Genomic DNA, 19189 nt, shown 5'->3' with positions numbered 1-19189 from the left:
CTGGACAGCTATTGCCAAACTCCTGGACCTGATGTTTAGGGTGCTTTTGATAATCCATTGATGAAATCCATGTTAGTTTTTAATAAATCCATGTTAGTTATTAATAGTAATTCATTGATGAAATCCTTGTTAGTTATTAATAGTAATTAATTGATGAAATCCTTGTTAGTTATTAATAGTAATTCATTGATGAAATCCTTGTTAGTTATTAATAGTAATTCATTGATGAAATCCTTGTTAGTTATTAATAGTAATTCATTGATGAAATCCTTGTTAGTTATTAATAGTAATTAATTGATGAAATCCTTGTTAGTTATTAATAGTAATTCATTGATGAAATCCTTGTTAGTTATTAATAGTAATTCATTGATGAAATCCATGTTAGTTATTAATAGTAATTCATTGATGAAATCCTTGTTAGTTATTAATAGTAATTAATTGATGAAATCCTTGTTAGTTATTAATAGTAATTCATTGATGAAATCCTTGTTAGTTATTAATAGTAATTCATTGATGAAATCCTTGTTAGTTATTAATAGTAATTCATTGATGAAATCCTTGTTAGTTATTAATAGTAATCCATTGATGAAATCCATGTTAGTTATTAATAGTAATTAATTGATGAAATCCTTGTTAGTTATTAATAGTAATTCATTGATGAAATCCTTGTTAGTTATTAATAGTAATTCATTGATGAAATCCTTGTTAGTTATTAATAGTAATTCATTGATGAAATCCTTGTTAGTTATTAATAGTAATTCATTGATGAAATCCATGTTAGTTATTAATAGTAATCCATTGATGAAATCCTTGTTAGTTATTAATAGTAATTCATTGATGAAATCCTTGTTAGTTATTAATAGTAATTAATTGATGAAATCCTTGTTAGTTATTTATAGTAATTCATAGATGAAATCCTTGTTAGTTATTAATAGTAATCCATTGATGAAATCCATGTTCAATGACATGTTCTGCTGTTCCAGGAGGTTTTGCTGCGCAGCGGGATTGTTAAAACTAGCCAGACAAGGTATGCCCTGGCCTGCCGTTACATAAGAGAATGCCAGATGATCTCTCACACAATGTAAGTATTACCTGGTGAAGAATAACAACAATATAAAGGATTAATGTTCGCAGTTAAAACTGTAGGGATATTATGTAATAAACGAAGACAGGAAATAAGATTTTTTTTATAAGCTGCAAATGCATGACTGTTGGATTTTTACTAATATGATAATTAGTTCTTATTTTCTTTAGCAATTATTCCATTTTGATATAGTATATATGTAATTTAAATTAATATAGAACACGTATGGTAAACAGTGATTCAACATTCATCAAATGGTATTCTGCCACAACATATCAGATTTCAGCTATGGCATTATTCTGGCATTATTATGAGATGATTAAGATCAGACAACAATATATCAATATACCAATCAGAAATAGACCAGCATCACACAGTGTGAGAGTCATGTCCTTATTACCAGCAATCTATACTTAATACTTAATATGCTTAATTTTAGGACTGAGAGGTATAGAATTGCGACACCTTATATACAGTACCTATAGGAAGTATTCACCCCCTTGGACGTTTTCACAGTTTGCTGTGTTACAACCTGAAATCTTGATGCACTTAAATGGGATTTTTTTTCTTTGATTTACACAACCCACTCAACACTTTCAGTGTGTGAAAAAAATGGGGGGGGGGGGGGGGGGGGGGGGGGAAAAAACGAATCAATTAAAAATAAAACCTGACAAGTCTTCATTAGATAAGTATTCACCCCCTTTGCTGTGGCACTCCTAAACAAGCTCAGGTGCAACCAGTTGCCTTCTGTGTGCAGTAAAAGTCTGTCTGTGTGCAATAAAAGTGGTTCACATGATTACACCTGTCTCTGTAAGGTCCCACATTTGGGTAGTGCATTCAAAGCAAAGATACTACCATGAAGACCAAGGAGCTTTCAAAACAACTCTGGGATAAAGTTGTGGAAAGGCACAGATCAGGAAAGGGGTATAAAAAGATTTCAAAGGCATTGAATATCCCTTGGAGCACAGTCAAGTCGATCATTAAGATGTGGAAGGTATAAGGAACCATCCAGAATCTGCTTGAGCAGGCCATCCTCCCAAACTGAGCAGCCGGGCAAGAAGGGCATTGGTCAGAGAAGCCACCAAGAGGCCAATGACAACTCTAAAAGACCTACAGCGTTCCATGGCTGGGATAGGAGAAAATGTCCATGTGTCAACAGTAGCTGAGATACTCCACAAATCTGGCTTGTATGGAAAAAGAAAGCCATTTCTGAAGAATGGAATTTGCAAAAAGGCATGTGGGAGTCTGAAAAGATGTGGCAAAAGATTCTGTGGTCCAATGAAACAAAAATTGAACTATTTGGCCTAAATGCAAAGCATAATGTCTGGTGCAAACCCAACACAGCACAACACCCAGGTAACACCATCCCTACTGTGAAGCATGGTGGTGGCAGCATCATGCTATGGGGATGCTTTTCATCGGCAGGGACTGGGAAGCTTGTCAGGGTAGATGGCAAAATGGATGGAGCTAAATACAGGCAAGTCCTTAGGTCTTTTGCAGACATCTGCAGTTCTCTCTTATATAGGCTCTGTTGCAGCTTGTTGTGATGCTGCTGTTTAGGTGTGGTTCCTTCAGGGACTGAGATTCCTGTTCTTTTCTATATGCTCAGCATCTTACTGGCTTCACTCCAGCTTTCCTCTCACCTGAATGTGAACATATGGCATCCTGCACCCAAACTGCTTATAAAGGATAATACCACATGCATTTCCCATTGCCATTTAAATGCTTTGTGGAAACAACATTATCATTCTTTTAGCCACACTGAAGGACCCACAGAGAAAGCATCAATGAGACATCTGCAGAACAAGCTAAGAAAATAATAATAATGCATGAAACAGAATTTGAATACATTACCAGAAGGCTGCAGTTGTGCATATTAAAATGATGCTGGATACAGTATTAAAATGATTCTGAATACATTAAAATGATGCTGCATACAATCCACTCTCACAGTGTTTTAATGTAGCTTCACTCTCAGTGTTTTAATGTAGCTTCACTCTCACAGTGTTTTAATGTAGCTTCACTCTCAGTGTTTTAAATGTAGCTTCACTCTCACAGTGTTTTAATGTAGCTTCACTCTCACAGTGTTTTAATGGAGCTTCACTCTCTCAGTATTTTAATGTAGCTTCACTCTCTCAGTGTTTTAGCTTCACTCTCACAGTGTTTTAATGTAGCTTCACTCTCACAGTGTTTTAATGGAGCTTCACTTTCTCAGTATTTTAATGGAGCTTCAATCTCAGTGTTTTAATGTAGCTTCACTTTATTTTAATGTAGCTTCAATCTCACAGTGTTTTAATGTAGCTTCACTCTCACAGTGTTTTAATGTAGCTTCACTCTCTCAGTGTTTTAATGTAGCTTCACTCTCACAGTGTTTTAATGTAGCTTCACTCTCACAGTGTTTTAATGTAGCTTCACTCTCTCAGTGTTTTAATGTAGCTTCACTCTCACAGTGTTTTAATGTAGCTTCACTCTCACAGTGTTTTAATGTAGCTTCACTCTCTCAGTGTTTTAATGTAGCTTCACTCTCACAGTGTTTTAATGTAGCTTCACTCTCTCAGTGTTTTAATGTAGCTTCACTCTCACAGTGTTTTAATGTAGCTTCACTCTCACAGTGTTTACTCTCACAGTGTTTTAATGTAGCTTCACTCTCACAGTGTTTTAATGTAGCTTCACTCTCACAGTGTTTTAATGTAGCTTCACTCTCACAGTGTTTAAATGTAGCTTCACTCTCACAGTGTTTAAATGTAGCTTCACTCTCACAGTGTTTAAATGTAGCTTCACTCTCACAGTGTTTAAATGTAGCTTCACTCTCACAGTGTTTTAATGTAGCTTCACTCTCACAGTGTTTTAATGTAGCTTCACTCTCACAGTGTTTTAATGTAGCTTCACTCTCAGTGTTTTAATGTAGCTTCACTCTCACAGTGTTTTAATGTAGCTTCACTCTCACAGTGTTTTAATGTAGCTTCACTCTCACAGTGTTTTAATGTAGCTTCACTCTCAGTGTTTTAATGTAGCTTCACTCTCACAGTGTTTTAATGTAGCTTCACTCTCACAGTGTTTTAATGTAGCTTCACTCTCTCAGTGTTTTAATGTAGCTTCACTCTCTCTTCACTGTTTTAATGTAGCTTCACTCTCTCAGTGTTTTAATGTAGCTTCACTCTCACAGTGTTTTAATGTAGCTTCACTCTCACAGTGTTTTAATGTAGCTTCACTCTTGTGTTTTAATGTAGCTTCACTCTCACAGTGTTTTAATGTAGCTTCACTCTCAGTGTTTTAATGTAGCTTCACTCTCTCAGTGTTTTAATGTAGCTTCACTCTCAGTGTTTTAATGTAGCTTCACTCTCTCAGTGTTTTAATGTAGCTTCACTCTCACAGTGTTTTAATGTAGCTTCACTCTCACAGTGTTTTAATGTAGCTTCACTCTCAGTGTTTTAATGTAGCTTCACTCTCACAGTGTTTTAATGTAGCTTCACTCTCTCAGTGTTTTAATGTAGCTTCACTCTCACAGTGTTTTAATGTAGCTTCACTCTCACAGTGTTTTAATGTAGCTTCACTCTCACAGTGTTTTAATGTAGCTTCACTCTCACAGTGTTTTCTCAATGTAGCTTCACTCTCACAGTGTTTTAATGTAGCTTCACTCTCACAGTGTTTTAATGTAGCTTCACTCTCACAGTGTTTTAATGTAGCTTCACTCTCACAGTGTTTTAATGTAGCTTCACTCTCACAGTGTTTTAATGTAGCTTCACTCTCACAGTGTTTTAATGTAGCTTCACTCTCAGTGTTTTAATGTAGCTTCACTCTCACAGTGTTTTAATGTAGCTTCACTCTCACAGTGTTTTAATGTAGCTTCACTCTCACAGTGTTTTAATGTAGCTTCACTCTCACAGTGTTTTAATGTAGCTTCACTCTCACAGTGTTTTAATGTAGCTTCACTCTCACAGTGTTTTAATGTAGCTTCACCACAGTGTTTTAATGTAGCTTCACTCTCTCAGTGTTTTAATGTAGCTTCACTCTCACAGTGTTTTAATGTAGCTTCACTCTCTCAGTGTTTTAATGTAGCTTCACTCTCACAGTGTTTTAATGTAGCTTCACTCTCTCAGTGTTTTAATGTAGCTTCACTCTCACAGTGTTTTAATGTAGCTTCACTCTCACAGTGTTTTAATGTAGCTTCACTCTCACAGTGTTTTAATGTAGCTTCACTCTCTCAGTGTTTTAATGTAGCTTCACTCTCACAGTGTTTTAATGTAGCTTCACTCTCACAGTGTTTTAATGTAGCTTCACTCTCACAGTGTTTTAATGTAGCTTCACTCTCAGTGTTTAAATGTAGCTTCACTCTCACAGTGTTTTAATGTAGCTTCACTCTCACAGTGTTTTAATGTAGCTTCACTCTCACAGTGTTTTAATGTAGCTTCACTCTCACAGTGTTTTAATGTAGCTTCACTCTCACAGTGTTTTAATGTAGCTTCACTCTCACAGTGTTTTAATGTAGCTTCACTCTCACAGTGTTTTAATGTAGCTTCACTCTCACAGTGTTTTAATGTAGCTTCACTCTCGCAGTGTTTTAATGTAGCTTCACTCTCAGTGTTTTAATGTAGCTTCACTCTCACAGTGTTTTAATGTAGCTTCACTCTCAGTGTTTTAATGTAGCTTCACTCTCACAGTGTTTTAATGTAGCTTCACTCTCACAGTGTTTTAATGTAGCTTCACTCTCACAGTGTTTTAATGTAGCTTCACTCTCAGTGTTTTAATGTAGCTTCACTCTCACAGTGTTTTAATGTAGCTTCACTCTCTCAGTGTTTTAATGTAGCTTCACTCTCTCAGTGTTTTAATGTAGCTTCACTCTCACAGTGTTTTAATGTAGCTTCACTCTCACAGTGTTTTAATGTAGCTTCACTCTCTCAGTGTTTTAATGTAGCTTCACTCTCTCAGTGTTTTAATGTAGCTTCACTCTCTCAGTGTTTTAATGTAGCTTCACTCTCTCAGTGTTTTAATGTAGCTTCACTCTCACAGTGTTTTAATGTAGCTTCACTCTCACAGTGGTTTAATGTAGCTTCACTCTCAGTGTTTTAATGTAGCTTCACTCTCACAGTGTTTTAATGTAGCTTCACTCTCACAGTGTTTTAATGTAGCTTCACTCTCACAGTGTTTTAATGTAGCTTCACTCTCACAGTGTTTTAATGTAGCTTCACTCTCACAGTGTTTTAATGTAGCTGTGTTTTAATGCTTCACTCTCACAGTGTTTTAATGTAGCTTCACTCTCACAGTGTTTTAATGTAGCTTCACTCTCACAGTGTTTTAATGTAGCTTCACTCTCACAGTGTTTTAATGTAGCTTCACTCTCAGTGTTTTAATGTGTTTTAATGTAGCTTCACTCTCTCAGTGTTTTAATGTAGCTTCACTCTCACAGTGTTTTAATGTAGCTTCACTCTCACAGTGTTTTAATGTAGCTTCACTCTCACAGTGTTTTAATGTAGCTTCACTCTCACAGTGTTTTAATGTAGCTTCACTCTCACAGTGTTTTAATGTAGCTTCACTCTCACAGTGTTTTAATGTAGCTTCACTCTCACAGTGTTTTAATGTAGCTTCACTCTCACAGTGTTTTAATGTAGCTTCACTCTCACAGTGTTTTAATGTAGCTTCACTCTCACAGTGTTTTAATGTAGCTTCACTCTCACAGTGTTTTAATGTATGTAGCTTCACTCTCACAGTGTTTTAATGTAGCTTCACTCTCTCTGTGTTTTAATGTAGCTCACAGTGTTTTAATGTAGCTTCACTCTCACAGTGTTTTAATGTAGCTGTAGCTTCACTCTCACAGTGTTTTAATGTAGCTTCACTCTCACAGTGTTTTAATGTAGCTTCACTCTCACAGTGTTTTAATGTAGCTTCACTCTCTCAGTGTTTTAATGTAGCTTCACTCTCTCAGTGTTTTAATGTAGCTTCACTCTCAGTGTTTTAATGTAGCTTCACTCTCTCAGTGTTTTAATGTAGCTTCACTCTCAGTGTTTTAATGTAGCTTCACTCTCTCAGTGTTTTAATGTAGCTTCACTCTCTCAGTGTTTTAATGTAGCTTCACTCTCTCAGTGTTTTAATGTAGCTTCACTCTCACAGTGTTTAAATGTAGCTTCACTCTCTCAGTGTTTTAATGTAGCTTCACTCTCTCAGTGTTTTAATGTAGCTTCACTCTCACAGTGTTTTAATGTAGCTTCACTCTCACAGTGTTTTAATGTAGCTTCACTCTCACAGTGTTTTAATGTAGCTTCACTCTCACAGTGTTTTAATGTAGCTTCACTCTCACAGTGTTTTAATGTAGCTTCACTCTCACAGTGTTTTAATGTAGCTTCACTCTCACAGTGTTTTAATGTAGCTTCACTCTCACAGTGTTTTAATGTAGCTTCACTCTCACAGTGTTTTAATGTAGCTTCACTCTCACAGTGTTTTAATGTAGCTTCACTCTCACAGTGTTTTAATGTAGCTTCACTCTCACAGTGTTTTAATGTAGCTTCACTCTCACAGTGTTTTAATGTAGCTTCACTCTCACAGTGTTTTAATGTAGCTTCACTCTCACAGTGTTTTAATGTAGCTTCACTCTCACAGTGTTTAAATGTAGCTTCACTCTCACAGTGTTTTAATGTAGCTTCACTCTCTCAGTGTTTTAATGTAGCTTCACTCTCACAGTGTTTTAATGTAGCTTCACTCTCACAGTGTTTTAATGTAGCTTCACTCTCACAGTGTTTTAATGTAGCTTCACTCTCTCAGTGTTTTAATGTAGCTTCACTCTCACAGTGTTTTAATGTAGCTTCACTCTCACAGTGTTTTAATGTAGCTTCACTCTCAGTGTTTTAATGTAGCTTCACTCTCACAGTGTTTTAATGTAGCTTCACTCTCACAGTGTTTTAATGTAGCTTCACTCTCACAGTGTTTTAATGTAGCTTCACTCTCTCAGTGTTTTAATGTAGCTTCACTCTCTCAGTGTTTTAATGTAGCTTCACTCTCAGTGTTTTAATGTAGCTTCACTCTCAGTGTTTTAATGTAGCTTCACTCTCTCAGTGTTTTAATGTAGCTTCGCTCTCTCAGTGTTTTAATGTAGCTTCACTCTCAGTGTTTTAATGTAGCTTCACTCTCTCAGTGTTTTAATGTAGCTTCACTCTCTCAGTGTTTTAATGTAGCTTCACTCTCAGCTTCAAACAGCTTCAAAAGCTTCAAAACAACTTGATGAATACACCTTTAAGAGTTTGTAAAAAAAAAATCCAGCGGGGATTGTAATTAAAAAAGCATTCTATTGAAGAACTAATTGAATCATCCTCCCCTTTGTCTTTCATGAATCAATGGCATTGTTTCATTGGAAACAGAGAGAGAGGCTGCTCTCATTTCTTTACCATCTCATTTGTTGAGGTGCACCTCTCATTGTTTGCAAGGGTTCAGTATTTCCTTTCATACTGGCATACGGGACTGTATTGGAGAATTATAATTGCATGTGTCCTAATTAACAGATACCAAAAGCACCTGCATCATTTGACAAATCAGCAAGCTGAATGTTTCCTGGGCTGAGCTGGAACTAGACTTGTCCTTCCTTGTTCTCTATGGTGTGTGTGTGAGCTCTGTGCACAGACACATACTGTTTCTATGGTTTACTCGTGTGGATGTGTGCTCTTCTATAGTGTGTGTGTGTCTGTGAGCTCTGTGCACAGACACATACTGTTTCTATGGGTTTACTCGTGTGGATGTGTGCTCTTCTATAGTGTGTGTGTGTGTGTGTGTGCGTCTGTGAGCAGACACATACTGTTTCTATGGTTTACTCGTGTGGATGTGTGCTCTTCTATAGTGTGTGTGTGAGCTCTGTGTACAGACACATACTGTTTCTATGGGTTTACTCATGTGGATGTGTTTCTATGAAAGCCTTGTTTTATAACAAAGTGTTGCCCCAGAATACCCCAAATGAGTTGTAGTCTCTTATGGTATACAATACAATTTAAGATTTACTGTATTTCATATTATATATATATATATATATATATATATATATATATATATATATATATATTCTTTGACCTAGTTTGTCATTAGCTCCTATGAATATCTGTCATCAATTGCATTACAAATCAATCTATGTAGATGCCAGGCTTGTTGTGCCCTGTTCCAGTATTGAAGTACACATCACAGACAGAACAAAAATGCCTGTTCCTTCAGTGCAGGGTTAGAAACCGAAACATAGTCAAAGAACCACCCAACATTAAATAACACATCTAAATCAATGCCAAGTGCTTCTGGCTGAATTACTATCCCTTCAGTTTAAAAAGAATTCTAATTGCTAAGCATATCTGAATTCTTTATTCTCTTGGTTACCTTTTCTTAGCTTCATGAATTCAATAAACCCGCACAACACACCATAGTCTTCTGAACCCTAGAAATGTGCAGTACATTAACATCCTATAATTATCACAGCTGCTGTGCAATCATCTAATTACAGTTATTATTTTGTGACACAGTTGAATAGGAATGACAAAAATGACAAAGCCCCTTTCACACCAAACATATCTCTGCTGGAGTGAGGGACAGGACTGAATGACAGGGAGGGTTGATGTGACATGCAGAGCTGTCAATGGACTCTCTCACGTCTCTGCTGGAGTGAGGGACAGGTCTGAATGACAGGGAGGGTTGAGGTGACATGCAGAGCTGTCAATGGACACTCTCATGGCAGCTGTGCCATTGTTCCTCTCTTCACTCGTACACTAAAGTACAGAGCAAGTACAAGAGAAACATATGCACATCCTTTAGCAGATAAACTGCTGTAAAGGTGATTTCCGTTTACTGGGAGACTGGATTGCAATGTGGTAACCTTGTGTATGAGCAGGTAACCCTGTAGCACAGTCCGTGTTAACCCTATACTTTCTCTCCAGACCGAGCGTCCAATCTGTGAAGCCATTTCTTAAAGATTCCAAACAACAGAAAGAAAAAGGAAAGGATCCATCAGAAGAGCAGGGAGGAGATCCAAAGAAGGAGAAGAGGAGAAGAGAGAGGAGGGAGCAGAAAGCATGCCAGGATTCTTCAGACAGCGAGGAGACAGCTGTCAGTAAACATGACCCAGGGAGTGCCTCAAGGGATGAAGCCTGCACAGGTAACACTGGGGTTCCATGTTGCAGCCCCTGATGGATACATGACTGTATTCATGAAACATTAGAGATAACTATATTGCAGAATGAATGTTAATGCTTTATGAATACAGCCATGTATCTATCAGGGGCTGCAACCTGTCTTGCATTCAGATACTTCAGAAAACCTTTCACAAGTTATCTTCATTGGCCTAATTACAGAGATTAATTATTTGTCACTAATTAATCACTTCCCTCTGCTGCTAGTGACTTAACTGGCAATTAAACAATTACCTTTCATTGTCTGAAAAATGTGTTGTTTCTTTTGCGGTTCGTAAAACATGTATAAGACATCCCTCTAGTTGGTTTACCTTTACCTGGGAATAACTGTGACCTACAGCGCTGTGGTCGTCGTGCTGGAGGTTCTGTTTGCTCATATTGCATTCCTGTTTATGGGAAGTCACACATGGTAATAAAGACACTTGACCCCCACCGTTCCTTTGTGACACGAAGGGCAAGGCAGCATTCCCTGGGTCAGCCTGCTTGCACACTTCTTTGGTCATCCTCTGCTGCATCTGTTTGATTTGACAGAGGAGAAATCCAACGGGGACTATGAAAGAGAGAGAGCCGGCACGCCTCCTCGCGCCTCCAGAGCAGTTTCATGTGTTCTGCAGTCTAAACTTCACTCCAGGACCAGCTCCCTGGAATCTGGCAGACTGTCCACCCCTCTGTCCTCAAGGCATTCTGAGGTGCTGACAGCTCCATCAGCACAACCAGCCTCTTCAGAGCAGAGTGACAACTCTGCACGGAGGATCAGGAAACTGGAGGACTGGGCTGAAGAGCTGGAGCAGGCCCTCACTGAGCACAGGGAACAACAAGAGGTGAGTCCCGCTGTGTGTGTGTCAATATTTGAGTCCCGCTTTGTGTGTGTCAATGTGTGAGTCCCGCTTTGTGTGTGTCAATGTGTGAGTCCCGCTGTGTGTGTGTGTGTCAATGTGTGAGTCCTGCTGTGCGTGTGTCAATGTGTCAGTTCCGCTGTGTGTGTGTGTCAATATGTGAGTCCTGCTTTGTGTGTGTCAATGTGTGAGTCCCGCTGTGTGTGTGTGTCAATGTGTCAGTTCCGCTGTGTGTGTGTGTCAATATGTGAGTCCCACTTTGTGTGTGTCAATGTGTGAGTCCCGCTGTGTGTGTGTCAATGTGTGAGTCCTGCTGTGTGTGTGTCAATGTGTCAGTTCCGCTGTGTGTGTGTGTCAATGTGTGAGTCCCGCTGTGTGTGTGTCAATGTGTCAGTTCCGCTGTGTGTGTGTCAATGTGTCAGTTCCGCTGTGTGTGTGTCAGTTTGTGTGTGTGTATCAGAATGTGTTAGTTCCGCTGTGTGTGTGTGTGTCAGTTCCACTATGTGTGTGTCGATGTGTCAGTTCTAATGTGTGTGTGTGTGTGTGTGTGTGTGTGTGTGTCAGTTCCACTGTGCTCATTGTAATGCTCTGTGCCCACAGTACACCAATACGCCATTGCAAGCAGCATTGTTGCAAGGGGTGCATAAACTGGATATACCAAAACAAACCCTTTCCCTCTGCAAACACTCCCAAGCTGTGGCAGGTTCTTGACACAGTTCATGTGATGATCATGTGTGCATTGGGCAACATGATCGTCACAGCAATGCAGGCCTGTAGGTATCATATTCAGAGAAAGACCAGGGATATTACATGGAACCTGTTCACTCTTCATTTACAAACATGTGCCTCTTACTTAAGATGACATGACAGTGGAATTGTCTTGATTTCTCAATAGCTCATTCAAAAGCATGTAAAAGATCTGGTGAGCTGGAAGATTCATGAAGACGCAGATATATTAGACAACCAGAAACAATTAGCCCAACAGCAGCAGGAGCTTCTAGAACGACTCACAAAGCAGAGACCTCTTACAAGCAGCAGCGCAAACAGGAGACATGATGAGAGAGGTAAGAAACACAGTCAAACAGCACCCTTTCAAATACACACAATCCAGCAAGCAAACACAGCTCTTACAAGAAACAACACCATTTCAAATACAAACAATCCAGCAAGCAAACACAGCTCTTACAAGAAACAGCACCATTTCAAATACAAACAATCCAGCAAGCAAACACAGCTCTTACAAGAAACAGCACCCTTTCAATTACACACACTCCAGCAAGCAACTGACACATTGCTAGGCAATAGTTGTTTGTTGTTGTTTGTCTGACACTGAAAAAGACACTTGTCCAGACTTGTTTCAGTAATGCTAAGAGAACTAAAAAGCCATTAGAATTTAATTGGAATGCATATGAATTGAGTCATACCACTTTAGCTTTTCCAGTTATTTTAAATGAGTTGTACAGATAACTTAAATACATTTTTGAAAAAAGAAATAACAACTCTTCCAATGGAATATTTATGAATTAGAAGCCAATTCATCTGATTTTTATAACCCATTACAAAAAACCGTCACAAAAATCCCTTTGTTTTGCTGTTAATTTCAGTCAAATTAAAATAAAATGTGGATACAAAAAGATTGACAGCAAAGCCACGAGAGACTAGTAAGAATGCTGTCCAGGTTTAAACAAAGGTTGCTTCTGAGTGTATTCATGACCGCTGCAGCTAACACGTGGGACAATTGTGTTTCAGTTTCTGATCTCTACTTTATGTATTTCTGTCACTTTCTACTGCATGATGCATCTGCTAATATGAAATGTGCTACTCGAGGAAGCTTGCATTTGCCACACTTGAGTAAACCTGGAGTTCGGAAAAAACGATTTTGCATTTTTCTGGCCCCTGGCCCGGAGCTTTAGTACAGGCTAACATATCACAGGCATTGCTGGTTGAACAGTGTAAAATGTATTTTGCAATCGCTGTTTTAAAAAGTGGAATATTAAAATTGGAACAAGTAAATGCTTTCCTTATGAAGCTCACATTTTGTGTATCAGTTTGTCAAGGTTCCTCAGCCAATTTATATGCAAGTGTGACTAAATGCTGTATTAACCCTGAATGCATGCCAGTTTGATTCACCATGTAACACAATTTTTGGGTAGTAAGTGTTATTTCCTAATTGTTTATGCCTCAAAAGTATAGAAAATGGCTATTATTCCCCACAAACTTTGCTTTTGTGACCAGGACAGTGACATTTTGAAATATTGAAAAAAGAAAACAGTCTTTTTGTTCACATAAAGTCAGAAAAAAACAACATATGAATCCAAATTAACATGTATTTATACTAAAGTAATACAAAAATGACTACAAAAGATTTAGAAGTGAGTAGTTTTTTGGGATTTATGATTGTACTGTGAATCACTTTCATGAATCAGCCCCCAAATGTAGTCTCCCATCATGTTCTCGTTATACTGTCCTTGGTAGTGGCGTTCAAAGTCCAGTATATCCTGGTGGAAGCGCTCGCCTTGCTCCTCCGAGTACACGCCCATGTTCTCCTTGACTTTATCAAGATGAGCATCAAGGATATGGACTTTGAGGGACATCCTACAGCCCATTGTGCCGTAGTTCTTCACCAGAGTCTCAACCAGCTCCACATAGTTTTCGGCCTTGTGATTGCCCAGGAAGCCCCGAACCACTGCCACAAAGCTGTTCCAAGCCGCTTTCTCCTTACTAGTGAGCTTCTTGGGAAATTCATTGCATTCCAGGATCTTCTTTATCTGTGGTCCGACGAAGACACCGGCTTTGACCTTTGCCTCAGACAGCTTAGGGAAGAAGTCTTGAAGGTACTTGAAGGCTGACAACTCCTTATCTAGAGCTCTGACTAATTGTTTCATAAGGCCCAATTTGATGTGCAGTGGTGGCATCAGCACCTTCCAGGGGTCCACCAGTGGCTCCCACTTGACGTTGTTCCTCCCCACAGAGAACTCGGTCCGCTGTGGCCAGTCCCGCCTGTGGTAGTGCACCTTGGTGTCCCTGCTGTCCCAAAGGCAAAGATAGCAGGGAAACTTGGTAAAACTGCCTTGGAGACCCATCAGGAATGCCACCATTGCAGCCTCTTGATGCCATCTCAGAAAAATGCAGATATGTATCCACTTAGGCAGCTGGAACTAAACTGAACTGGTTGGCTTAAGGCCCCTGTATTTATACTACTATTTATATTACTGGAAAGTTCTAGAAAGTTCTAGAAGTTACTCCAAGTTTACTCAGCACTGAATCTATCTGGAATGTTCTGGAAAATAGGTAAATTTTAAAATATCACTGTCCTGGTCACAAAAGCAAAGTTTGTGGGGATTAATAGCCATTTTCTATACTTTTGAGGCATAAGCAATTAGGAAATAACACTTACTACCCAGGAACAAAAAAAAAAAAAAAAATTGTTACACAGTGTTATGTTATGACATTTAATACAGAAAAGTGTAAGGTACTGTCTGGAACCGACTCCCCAGTAATGTTGTTGAAACGGACACCCTGGGATCCTTCAAGAGGTAGCTTGATGTGATTCTGGCATCAATAAGCTACTAACAATATATATATATATATATATATATATATATATATATATATATATATATATATATATATATATATATATATATATATATATATGCATATATATGCTAGATAAAAGAAAAGTCTTGAACAGGAATACATCATGCAGACTGACATTTTATGAAGCCACTACTATTGTAGGCTTTTGACAAGGCTGTAATTCAGAGTGTCCTGCTGTCAAGGAAGAACAATTAGTTCCCCATTGAGAGTGATGGAGAGGGGAATGAATAGTTGCAGGGATGAAGGAAAGCAAGCTTGATTGAGCTCTTCTCTAGTGCTTAAAGACAATTGCTGGCTTGTCTGTTTTCTCATTGTGCTCAGAGCAACAGTGTGGCATGCATTTTTAAGATTAACTTACACAACAGCTAATTATTTTAAATGCTGCTGTATTCAAAATTAAAAGTTTGAATTAATTTAATAACCCAAAATACATTGTAATGCTTTTAGGGCAAAGGAGGCCTATTCCATTACACTAAAAACAAAGCATCACCAAATGACAGTTTCACTGTGCAGTTAACAGAACTACCTATACCATCTAACCAGTCCGTCTCACAGAGGACAGACGCTGTTTGTTTTTGAGGACACAATTAAAATGAAAGAAAAGAAAGGTGACAGAAGCTTCTTTGTTGATTTGGCTTTCATGAAATGTTTTATTTGATAATATAGATTTTTTTTCAGGCGTGCAAAGGCTTGAGAGGAACATGATTTCCAGTATCTCATCCCCATGCCAGGTTTCTCTTACAAGTCCTGCAGTGTTTAATTTAGAAGAGTAAAAGATAAATTACTGACACTTGGGACATCACTGTTAAATAATTTGCTCTAGCCTTTAGATGGTTGTCTACAGGGGATCCTAATTGATCCCAGTGCATCCGTACTGTAGGGCTGGAAACACGTTGATATGCAGAGGAGGAGATTCCTACTTTCTGTATCACTTTCAATCAGACCAATTGACACCACATTACTGACAGTCATCTGCAGCAAAGACATCTTTGACAAGATCTTGAACAGGCTATTCCATTCAGTCTCCTGTCTCTACAGAATATTCAATTCAATCTCCTGTCTCTACAGGATATTCCATTCAGTCTCCTATCTGGAGGATATTCCATTCAGTCTCCTGTCTACAGGATATTCCATTCAGTCTCCTGTCTCTACAGGATATTCCATTCAGTCTCCTGTCTCTACAGAATATTCCATTCAGTCTTGTATCTGCAGGATATTCCATTCAGTCTCCTGTCTGCAGGATATTCCATTCAGTCTCCTGTCTCTACAGGATATTCCATTCAGTCTCCTGTCTCTACAGAATATTCCATTCAGTCTCGTCTCTACAGGATATTCCATTCAGTCTCCTGTCTCTACAGGATATTCCATTCAGTCTCCTGTCTCTACAGGATATTCCATTCAGTCTCCTGTCTGCAGGATATTCCATTCAGTCTCCTGTCTCTACAGGATATTCCATTCAGTCTCTTGTCTGCAGGATATTCCATTCAGTCTCCTGTCTCTACAGGATATTCCATTCAGTCTCCTGTCTCTACAGGATATTCCATTCAGTCTCCTGTCTCTACAGGATATTCCATTCAGTCTCATGTCTGCAGGATATTCCATTCAGTCTCCTGTCTCTACAGGATATTCCATTCAGTCTCCTGTCTCTACAGGATATTCCATTCAGTCTCCTGTCTGCAGGATATTCCATTCAGTCTCCTGTCTGCAGGATATTCCATTCAGTCTCCTGTCTCTACAGGATATTCCATTCAGTCTCCTGTCTCTACAAGATATTCCATTCAGTCTCTTGTCTGCAGGATATTCCATTCAGTCTCCTGTCTCTAACCCATGGTACACAAAGGAAAGCTCATTTTGTACAAAACAAAACGTTTTGCCGATCTGAGAAATCTTCTCTCAAAGCTTGTTGAATCTGATTGGTCATTGAGTCTGGCATTGCGCTTGCTGTTCTGAGAAATCTTCTCTCAAAGCTTGTTGAATCTGATTGGTGATTGAGTCTGACATTGCGCTTGCTGTTCTGAGAAATCTTCTCTCAAAGCTTGTTGAATCTGATTGGTGATTGAGTCTGGCATTGCGCTTGCTGTTCTGAGAAATCTTCTCTCAAAGCTTGTTGAATCTGATTGGTCATTGAGTCTGGCATTGCGCTTGCTGTTCTGAGAAATCTTCTCTCAAAGCTTGTTGAATCTGATTGGTGACTGAGTCTGGCATTGCGCTTGCTGTTCTGAGAAATCTTCTCTCAAAGCTTGTTGAATCTGATTGGTGATTGAGTCTGGCATTGCGCTTGCTGTTCCGAGAAATCTTCTCTCAAAGCTTGTTGAATCTGATTGGTGATTGAGTCTGACATTGCGCTTGCTGTTCTGAGAAATCTTCTCTCAAAGCTTGTTGAATCTGATTGGTCATTGAGTCTGGCATTATGCTTGCTGTTCCGAGAAATCTTCTCTCAAAGCTTGTTGAATCTGATTGGTGATTGAGTCTGACATTGCGCTTGCTGTTCTGAGAAATCTTCTCTCAAAGCTTGTTGAATCTGATTGGTCATTGAGTCTGGCATTGCGCTTGCTGTTCTGAGAAATCTTCTCTCAAAGCTTGTTGAATCTGATTGGTGATTGAGTCTGGCATTGCGCTTGCTGTTCTGAGAAATCTTCTCTCAAAGCTTGTTGAATCTGATTGGTGATTGAGTCTGACATTGCGCTTGCTGTTCTGAGAAATCTTCTCTCAAAGCTTGTTGAATCTGATTGGTGATTGAGTCTGACATTGCGCTTGCTGTTCTGAGAAATCTTCTCTCAAAGCTTGTTGAATCTGATTGGTGATTGAGTCTGACATTGCGCTTGCTGTTCTGAGAAATCTTCTCTCAAAGGCAGATGGGGTGCCACTTTCATTTAGCTTCCAAATGGCATCAAAAGATTAGCATAAATCTCATTGCAGCTGCTAATCCCAAGAAAAGTGAGGCAAACACTTCCAAGAGCTCTGTGAATAAGCAGTGATGAGGAAAACAAGAGGCAAGATTGAAGCTGTGATCTTCTGTATGTACAAACAGCACTGCTAGCTACAGCTGGAGCTTTTTAGCGCAACTCTTAAAAGCATATAAAAAAAAAAAACCTTAGTCAAACCTTTTGTTAGCATTTATTTAGCTGAAATATAGTCTTACTTTGCCTGGGAAAATGTATGTAGTTCTCTGCTGAGCAGATGTGATTGCTTAATTCCTGTAACGACAGGGTGAGGCACACATGGCTGGATAAACACTGAATCCACTTCTTTATAGCTTTTAAACAGCAGTGTGCCTGCCCTATGATAAATCAGCTGTGAATTCTGTGTAAAAGCCTAAATCCAGTGTTCATGATGTGTGTGTGGTCAGCACCCTGAGCATTGTGCTTCCAGTGGGGAACACACTGTGACAGGCCCCTGCACTTCTGCAAAGATGCTGCCCTAATGACCACAGCAACATAAAGGAGCACATCCATTCAGGGTTACAATCACAGCAACGTAAAGGAGCACATCCATTCGGGGTTACAATCACAGCAACGTAAAGGAGCACATCCATTCGGGGTTACAATCACAGCAACGTAAAGGAGCACATCCATTCGGGGTTACAATCACAGCAACGTAAAGGAGCACATCCATTCGGGGTTACAATCACAGCAACGTAAAGGAGCACATCCATTCGGGGTTACAATCACAGCAACGTAAAGGAGCACATCCATTCGGGGTTACAATCACAGCAACGTAAAGGAGCACATCCATTCGGGGTTACAATCACAGCAACGTAAAGGAGCACATCCATTCGGGTTACAATCACAGCAACGTAAAGGAGCACATCCATTCGGGGTTACAATCACAGCAACGTAAAGGAGCACATCCATTCAGGGTTACAATCACAGCAACGTAAAGGAGCACATCCATTCAGGGTTACAATCACAGCAACGTAAAGGAGCACATCCATTCAGGGTTACAATCACAGCAACGTAAAGGAGCACATCCATTCGGGGTTACAATCACTGCAACGTAAAGGAGCACATCCATTCGGGGTTACAATCACTATCACAGTTCTTTGGTTTGGTAACTTGAAAGTGTTTTTGTACTTTCTGGGGAATAAAACATGCTAGTGTGCACATATGAAATAATTCACATATTAAACAGAGTTAAATGAACTGGGCCCAGAGTGATGTTTCAATCTGTTAGATAATTCAAGGGCTAGCTATAAAAGTGACTTACTGTATTCTTCATTTTTGAAAAATGTCAAGTAAATTCTAGTTTGAGGCAGCTTTGCTGTGTTAAACCCCCACGTCTACCCTGGTGTGCCGTGCAGTGGCCTGAAACTCAGTCTCCTGAAACCAAATTCGAAGCCACATTCGTGTTCCCTCAGCTTTAGACCTGTGTGAGTCTACTTTCTTAAGGATAGCTGTAAGGACTACAGCACAATAATGAAAGTTTAATCCCAGGGCAAGCCCTGATTTAAAAGAATGGATGTTTTTTTTTTTTATTATTGATTTATGCATTTCTGTTTTTAATATGCACTTGTATCACAG

General features: G+C 39.1%; 1 protein-coding gene across 1 annotated transcript in view; it reads left to right on the top strand.

Annotated features, from left to right (window-relative positions):
• The window catches only part of LOC121321118 (von Willebrand factor A domain-containing protein 3B-like), a 94808-nt gene that overhangs the window by 64780 nt on the left and 10839 nt on the right, over positions 1-19189 (top strand). The window contains exons 34-37 of the mRNA XM_041260021.1: positions 984-1081; positions 9982-10199; positions 10765-11054; positions 11965-12133. Coding sequence (XP_041115955.1) covers positions 984-1081; positions 9982-10199; positions 10765-11054; positions 11965-12133 — 775 coding nt within the window. The remainder of the gene's footprint in view (positions 1-983; positions 1082-9981; positions 10200-10764; positions 11055-11964; positions 12134-19189) is intronic.

This window comes from Polyodon spathula, chromosome 9, assembly GCF_017654505.1.
Source record: "Polyodon spathula isolate WHYD16114869_AA chromosome 9, ASM1765450v1, whole genome shotgun sequence".
In the NCBI taxonomy this organism is placed as follows: domain Eukaryota; kingdom Metazoa; phylum Chordata; class Actinopteri; order Acipenseriformes; family Polyodontidae; genus Polyodon; species Polyodon spathula.
The sequence above is the reverse complement of the archived record's forward strand: the minus strand, read 5'-3'. Positions and strand labels throughout refer to the sequence as shown.